The sequence below is a fragment of the Sinocyclocheilus grahami genome, unplaced genomic scaffold (assembly GCF_001515645.1).
Source record: "Sinocyclocheilus grahami isolate Dianchi unplaced genomic scaffold, SAMN03320097.WGS_v1.1 scaffold300.1, whole genome shotgun sequence".
NCBI classification, from domain to species: domain Eukaryota; kingdom Metazoa; phylum Chordata; class Actinopteri; order Cypriniformes; family Cyprinidae; genus Sinocyclocheilus; species Sinocyclocheilus grahami.
The window spans coordinates 1,288,709-1,297,309 of record NW_015505479.1 but is presented as its reverse complement, the minus strand read 5'-3'; the positions used below and the strand labels follow the sequence as shown (position 1 = coordinate 1,297,309).

The following is an 8,601-nucleotide window of genomic DNA, read 5'->3' as shown; positions in this document are numbered from 1 at the left end:
TGGATGGAGATTTACTGCTGATCACAGAACCGTGCTTCACTGAAAGATACGCATGACAATCGCAGCTTCTGTCGAATCGCTGATGCCATAATCACTCTGCGGTTTCTCGTCTTATCTTTTGCAGGTTGAGAATGAGCTGAAATCTGTTTGCAATGACATACTGGATGTACTGGACAAACACCTCATTCCTGCAGCCAACACAGGAGAATCCAAAGTTTTCTACTACAAAATGTAGGTGTTTGACAAATCAAAGTGCATGTGAGCATGATTAGACTGCTTCACGGTATACATTTAATAATTATGCATGTTTCTTGGGAATCAAATCCATGACCTACATGAGGCAAACGTTTTATGCTCTACAGAAATAAAGCCAGGTTTCATGTCATATATTTAGCATGCAGAACCTCACCCATCTAAGAGACCTATAAAGTCTTAAATGCATGCACTTTGTTTCATCAAACACCTACATTTTGTAGTAGAAAACTTTGGATTCTCCTGTGTTGGCTGCAGGAATGAGGTGTTTGTCCAGTACATCCAGTATGTCATTGCAAACAGATTTCAGCTCATTCTCAACCTGCAAAACGTAAGAGGAGAAACCACAGAGTAATAATGGCATCATGCACATCTAGATTACTGCACACATTACCGTCTCTGAGCCATAGAGCTCACAGCTCGAGGCATTTATTTTTCACGTAGCATCAATAGTTTGGTCAGGTCCATTTTAGAACTATCATTAATTATGAAACATTGGTTTTGGTACAGATACATTTCTTTTTTTACTAAACTTTTGCAAGGATGGGAACATTCTAGAGGTTTGTGTAACATTCTGGAATATTCTAGTGCTTTCTGGAACACTCCAGAACATTGTGGGACTGGTCACAAAAGACTTTTGGAAGACTCGCTTTTGGTAATTCTTTGTTAAAACTGTTGTTAGCTCAGTATTAGGGCTGCACGATTAATCGAATGCTATCGTCATGCGCATTTTGTTAGTAAAGCCGGTTCTGTAATCAGCAGTAAATCATCATCACATGCTTTTACTGTTTTTCTGTATTTTTGATCAAATAAATACAACCGTGATGAGCAGAAGAGACTTCTAAAAAAAAAAAATTATTTTTTTAATTTGCCGACGATTTTTTTTGCGCGATTATGAAATGGAAGAAATCGTTTGCGATAATGACAGCTGTTTGCGTAGCTTCTCAGTGAACAACGGCTCTGTGAAGTAAATGCTGCTCCATCTGAAAGCATGTGAAAACACCACATTTAATAACATAGTTTTACTCCAAACTCACTTCGTAACGTCAGTCGAGTGTTTGAAATAAATCCTTTTGTGAGATGATGTGGCTTCTTACACAGAATAAGGCACGCAACATATTTCATAGTATTTAAGCAGTGATTAAGGCATTGCATTATAAATATACTTTCTTTTAATGAAAATTAGAACTCAGATAAACTGTATATTGCCGTAGTCGTGTGTTTATTAGTCAGGTTGAATCAATGTAAGCAGTTGAATCTTCTGTTTATCCAGCTGCAGCAATAGGCATTTTCTGGGTTTCTTCTGCGAGGCGTATTTGGCGTTTCAGAGCGAGAGCGCCCTCTGGCCTTTGGATGGAGATTTACTGCTGATCACAGAACCGTGCTTCACTGAAAGATACGCATGACAATCACAGCTTCTGTCGAATCGTGATCTCGATTCCATTTCAATTTATCGTGCAGCCCTACTCAGTATTATGCATATACCATGTCATTTTTATGCTTGAGTAATAACAGATCAGCTTGTATAAGTTGTAAAAATATGTATTTTTTAGTTTTTCAAGAGCACTATTAATAATGATACACAAAAAGTAATGTGCTTTTCATATTCAGCATGTCAAACTTTAACACTTGTCCACTAACTCCACTGTCTAGCATTTGAAAATCACTTGAATTTTGGTGAAGATCACTCAAAATGATTACGGCGTAAGAAATTATAACCACTGGTTTAGGTTTATTTTTTCATATAAAAAAATATGCCAATTCACTCCAGATGCTCAGGAGTTCAGTCTCCTGCAGTCTCACCGCTTGTCTGTATTCGCGGATCATTTTGAGTTTGCCCTCTCCTCCCTTGCTCTCCTCTTTCTGCTCAATGCTGCTGATGATCCTCCAGGAGGCTCGTCGAGCTCCAATCACGTTCTTATACGCCACCGACAACAGGTTTCTCTCCTCTACCGTGAGCTCGGTGTCCTTTCCTGCAACGCTCTTCATAGACTCCACCATTTCTGAAACACAGAAGAATCATCTTAATGACACAAAGCAAACCCGCCATCAAAGATCTGGAGTGCAAAGGGAAAAAGCCACAAATTTAGTACATAACAAAATTGAATGCCTGAGTGGTTTAACAAGAAAGTTAACATCAAAAGTAGTACGTTCAGATTTCATTAATGTTTGATGCAGATGCTAGTTTAATACTAGGGTTTAGAAAAGCACACTCTCATTTAGCTCAAGACATTTTAACTGTTAAAGTCTCAACGACACAGAAACAGTGACAGATCTTTTTTTTTTATATATATATATATATATATATATATATATATTGTGATGTGCTTAATAACATTAAAGTATAGCCTATATAAGCAGAGATCTACCAACAACTGGTGGTTTTCCCAACATTTAAGCATTTTTTCATAATAGGATATCGGTTTTGTAGCATTGGATCCACTGATTAATTTCGCCATCTTGTGGGTGTTTTAAGAATTTCATGTAAGACTGAAAAAAAAAAAACGCACCGTTTTTTAACAACCAAAAAGTGGCTGTTCCCCATGTTGCGGAGGAACAGACGTTCCTCTCGTTGATAGCAGAGGAGCGGATCCAGCGATTGCGAGATTAAAACTCGCTGTATAAAAAACTGTTATATAAACTCGCAATTGTGAGTTAAAGTCCAATTTTGAGGGGAAAAAAAGACTGATATGTTCTCAGAATTGCAAGTGTATATCTCACAATTATGACTTTTTAACTCGAGTTTATACCACTCAATTCTGAGAGAGAGTCAGAATTGTGAGAGAAAAAGTCGCAATTACCTCTCATTTTTTATTCAGTGGTGGAAACCGGCTTTCATAGAAACAGTTATTTTAAACTGTAAAAATACTTTACAATATTACAGATTTTACTGTATTTTTGATCAAATAATTGCAGCCTTGGTGAGAGAAGAGACTTCTTTCAAGATTTCTCTTAAGAAATCTTAATTATTACAAACATTTGACAGGTAGTGTATATTAGGGCTGGGCGATATAGCTCGTATCTCGTAGGGGCGTGTCTCGTGGGCTAGACTAACAAAACATTCAAATGCAACAAACTCACTTACGCACACCTAACATTCGACTGTACCATTTTTGCATTCAAATGCTATTTTTATTTTAAATTCGACTAATGTCAATTTAATCCTCATCACAGGCAGGCACAGCACTCATGTTCGTGTTTGTGTGTGCGGTCTGCGTCACTCATGCCTATTACCTGTGCTATATCAAACATTTTTTCGATCGTTATTGATGGAGTACTGTCGATAAATATCGATACTGTTTTATCACCCAGATGTGAAAAATGTACTCACAGGAGATATTGTGCCTTGCTGTTCGGACCTTGTACAAATCCACATCTGCACGAGGAAAGCCTTCCACATCAACCAGAGGAGCATCCATGCCTACACCGGCCTGCTGTGCAAACACACACACACACCTTATGAAGAAATTTCTTTAGAGGACTTAAAAAAAAATGTTATATATATAATAATATATATATATATATATATATATATATATATTCCAAATGTGTTAGTATAACAACACCTTACTTTTTTGTGACTGAAGGACTTGGTCCCCTGCTGCGTAATATTAAACCAAAACATATCAGCTAGCAATATGGCGATTAGTTGGCTATAATAAACTATATTACAAATCTATGGCCAAAACCCAGCCATTGAGCCAACTGAGAGGGCGGACCAACCCGGTCTAATTGAATGTCTGACTGCATATAGTCAGATTTGATTTGTTTTTAATATTTTCTAATTGATATCTGAACATTCTACCAATAAAAATAGCATTAAATCAATTTTGCAAATGTGAGAAGTGCAGAGTGGGCTTATAAGGTACATGGGTCAATGATCATTTTGTCCCATCTATTGATTTAAACGTATAGAAACAAATAACAAAATGTATAAAAAAGATGTTGTTTAGGCAGACCAACACTTCTGTTAGTCCTTACGAAAATTAACCATGGTTTTATTATGGTAGAAGTGTAGTAACCATGTTTTTTTGGTAGATTACTATTTGTATAACCACAGATTTACTACCATTTTTAATACCATGTTTAAAATATGGTTAATGTAGCAAAACCATGGTTAAATTGTAGTTTAACCATATTAACCATTTTATTTGTTGGGGGGGGGGGGGGGGGGGTTGTCTTGCTGCTCTCCCCGCTCTGTCTTCGTGAGGGAATTTGAATTTACAACATTGAAAACTGTGTGTGCATACTGTATATTTATGTTGTAATTTGGGAAACGTACATTTTTGCATGTGTGCCTCATATTCTGTCCTTGTATTAATTTTGGCATTGATCTGACTCCATACAAACCAGTTTGTTTAAGATGCTGTATTTCACTGTTTTGGTGAACCATTTAATAAAATCAAACTGTACAGTATAAATGTCAATCATATTTAGTCATCACGTTACGTATTTCCCTCATTATTGCCGTTCTTGTTTACACATTACAGGTTGGACGCTCTCCAAATGCAGTCAAACTACGCAAGGCACGACGCATGAACGTAATTTACGAGCGTTAAAGCTGTATGTGTTTATTAATAACTATGGTTTGAACTTACGGTTTGGAGCATGTCGTAGTATGCTTTAATTTGCTCTTCAATATCATCCTTTCTGTTTATTAGCAGTCGAACATCCTCTTCAGTAACATTAGGCTCAACAGCGTTGTTTTCCTCGGTCATTTTCATGACAAGTGCTGCCAAAAAGCAACGGAATGGTCTTTATTAAAGTAATATCGAAGTGCTCATTAATTCTAGATTTTGGGTATTTTATTTCAATAAATCTTCCAAAAGTTCTCTCCAAATGATTCAACAGAAGCAATGGAAAGTAGTTGTTACTGATCCTATTTCTTCTGTGGATTCGCTGCCGGGTTGCAAACGAATTAAACGATGAATTACTGACATCTATGTGTCAGAGTGTGAATCTGACAAAAACACTAGATAAATCGAGGAAGATGTTCATTTTTGCGTGAACCCTCTCTTCAAAGTCACATTTAAAGAGATTTCGTATGAAAGAACAAAACTGCAAAAATAATAAATAATTGAATGATGAAATGTCAACGATAAATAAACTGCAGTAACTCAAATAAATAATGCTAAATGGTCATTGTATTATTAAAGGGGTCATATGATGCGATTTCAAGTTTTCCTTTCTCTTTGGAGTGTTACAAGCTCTTGGTGCATAAAGAAGATCTGTAAAGTTACAAAGACTAAAGTCTCAAATCCAAAGAGATATTCTTTATAAAAGTTAAGACTCTGCCACGCCCCCCTAAAACGGCTCGTTCTAACACGCCCCCACATGTCTACCTCACTATGTGGAAATATTTGCATAATGCCGCCCAAACGTGCACGCAAAGAAAGAAGGCGTGGTTTCAGTAACCGCAGTTAGTGTTGAAGCAGCCATGACACGACATAATTAACTGTCTTGATATTTACTTTGAAAGATGAAGCTCGTGATTATGGTAAGGGGCGTTACATTTCCAAGGCGTGCTAGCGGTGTTCGGCCAATCACAATGCACTGGGTCAGCTGGCCAATCAGAGCAGACTGCGCTTGTCAAAGGAGGGGGCTGAAAAGAACAAAACTGCAAAAATAATAAATAATTGAATGATGAAATGTCAACGATAAATAAACTGCAGTAGCTAAAATAAATAATGCTAAATGGTCATTGTATTAAACTTTTCAAACGATTTAGAAATACATGTATTACTTTACAAATGTACTAATGTATTAGGCTATTCGTTGAATTAGTAGCCTAATAATAGTTTATTTATGGATCTTGAAATCCATAGGGACTCCAATCTTTCAGTAATCCATTTATTTACAAGAATTGTTCTAACAAAGCGATTCACTACGCATCGGACTTTCGAAAGCTACATATGAAGACAGACGAACTGAATTGGACTTTCCAAATACAGTGGTGTGAAAAAGTGTTGGCCCCCTTCCTGTTTTTTACATTAGTAGCCTAATAATAGTTTATTTATGGATCTTGAAATCCATAGGGACTCCAATCTTTCAGTAATCCATTTATTTACAAGAATTGTTCTAACAAAGCGATTCACTACGCATCGGACTTTCGAAAGCTACATATGAAGACCGACGAACTGAATTGGACTTTCCAAATAGGTCCGTTTCGGATCAACTGATTCACTCGAATGAATCGAACCTTCCAAAGTTACACATAAAGAGGACCGTCTAGAAGATATTATACTGTAGACATTGCTATATTAACTATAATATATGTACACTGAAAAAAGCTTTCATGGGCAGCCTAGAATATCATGCACTTTCACGGCAAAATAAACTTTTTTTTTCTTTATTGAATTGTAAAAAATAAAAAAAAAGTTATCTTTCTCTGGATCAGTGTTTCTACACTGGTGGTTCTTTTCAACGAACTTTTTTTATTTATACCAAACAAGGCCATAATCATGGCTCGAACATTGGGGGGGACTAATTGTTTTGAGGAAAATATAAAGACCAGACCTCTAATGGTATTTATTTAAAGAAACTAAATAAAGGATTTACATGAATTTAGGGGAATAAATTAAAAGAAGAAAAAAGAACAGTAAAAGAACAAGAATAGTAATTTTTGTAAAGTAATCAATCTGAACTGCAAATAATATTTTTATTTTAAAATATGCACCCATTCAATTTCAGCTGAAAACGCAAAACAGAAAAAAATGTCATAATTATAAATTAGGCTACATGAATCACGTAAATGACAGACCTACTTTCCATTCAAAACTGCAGAATTTGATTAAAAAAGTCGAATAGTTTGCATCACTGGTCGTTTACGTCATAGAATGGGAACGCTACGTTTCTTACAGTCGAGCCGACTGTTGCTATAATAACTAACGCAACTTTCACCGCACAGGCTCTTTTACTTTCAGTTTTCATTCTTACATTCAGCATTAAATGCAAGCCAAAAGGGGTGAGCTTTCAACTGAACTCTATAGCCTACACAGGGGCGGATTTAGTGAATTGGGGGCCCCAGGCAAAATATAGGAATGGGGCCCTGTACATTTGCACACATTTTCCTAGATCAACCTTGAGGTTCCTTTTTTGTTGTGATGCTTGCTGCTGCACAATGGTGCCCCATAGTTGTGTCCAATGTTTCTACATTTTTCATGTGCATGTTATAATGGCTTTATTTCGTGTTGTAGACCACGAAATAGCAACTGATTTACAGTTGAGATACAGGTTTTCACAAAAACAAAATAAATTAAATAATAAACCTCACAATTGAGCATTTAAACCAGGGGTGAGCCAGAAGTATAAATTATTATATTAATTTAAAACAAGGTTATGTGGGTGGATTTTCGCATTGATCTGAACAAAAACTACAGACTGGATTATTGAAAATGCACATTCATTCTCTGCCAGTAGGAGGCGCTTTTGGAACGTCAGAAATATAGAAAATAGAGAAAAGTGTGAAAAAATATAGCCTATATTGACGAGGAAAGTCCACTGATGAGTTACCAGCGTAAGCCTGTGTGCAAAGGCTGTCTAATTCTAAACACATTTATTTTTAGTTATTTTAACTACAAATTTGAATAAAACTGAAAAAAATAATGAAATGGCAATTATACATTTACACACCTAAGGATTACATCAACCAAAAAAGTAACTGTGTCCTCTACTTGGTTCCTTCTCATAAATGAGTAAGCGGCATTCAAAACAATAATAAATATATAATACACACTGTTTCTCAATATTTAATTACAGCTTCAGATGTATAATATTTTCATCTCCTTCAAGCAGGGTATACAAAAAGCACGTTCAGTCTCGTATGGCTGTCGTGGTAATAAACACCGTAAACAGCAAACGTTCGTGTGTCAGCGCTTAATCCAGTCAATAGCAAATACTTTAATAACAAAACATACTTACAGCCGCTGATTCAGAAGCGCCAGATTGTCATAGCAAAGTCGGAATTGACCCTTTTGGTAACACTTTACTTGAAAGGGTGTGCATAAGACTGACATGACACCTTCATAATCATGACATGACGCATGTCATGAATATGAAGGAGGTTTTATGCATGTTTATGACAACTGTCATTAAGTGTCATTCGCTCAGTTATGTCATTTTTAATTCAAATATGACAATATTTGACCTAACCCTACCCTTACCCCTAACCATAGCCCATAACAAAGACATCTCAAACAATGTTATCTTTGCATTAAAAATTACATAACTGAGCAAATGACACTTAATGAAAGTTGTCATAAACATGCATAAACCTTCATATTCATGACGTGTCATGTCATGATTATGTAGGTGTCATGTCAGTCTTATGCACACCCCTTCAAGTAAAGT

The 8,601-nt window shown here is 36.1% G+C and overlaps 2 protein-coding genes across 2 annotated transcripts in view; both read right to left on the bottom strand.

The window, feature by feature from the left end:
- Positions 1 to 439: 439 nt before the first annotated feature.
- Positions 440 to 4,970, bottom strand: ywhae2 (tyrosine 3-monooxygenase/tryptophan 5-monooxygenase activation protein, epsilon polypeptide 2). Its single transcript, XM_016293204.1, has 5 exons — positions 4,851 to 4,970; positions 3,612 to 3,686; positions 2,300 to 2,309; positions 2,056 to 2,255; positions 440 to 574 (listed from the first exon to the last, which is right to left on the bottom strand). The coding sequence occupies exons 1-5, from the start codon at positions 4,968 to 4,970 to the stop codon at positions 464 to 466; spliced, it is 516 nt and encodes a 171-aa protein (XP_016148690.1). The 3' UTR covers positions 440 to 463.
- The window catches only part of lrp4 (low density lipoprotein receptor-related protein 4), a 64,208-nt gene continuing 59,224 nt past the window's right edge, over positions 3,618 to 8,601 (bottom strand). Inside the window, exon 39 of the mRNA XM_016293203.1 lies at positions 3,618 to 3,686. The gene's annotated coding sequence lies outside the window, so the exon portion shown is untranslated. The remainder of the gene's footprint in view (positions 3,687 to 8,601) is intronic.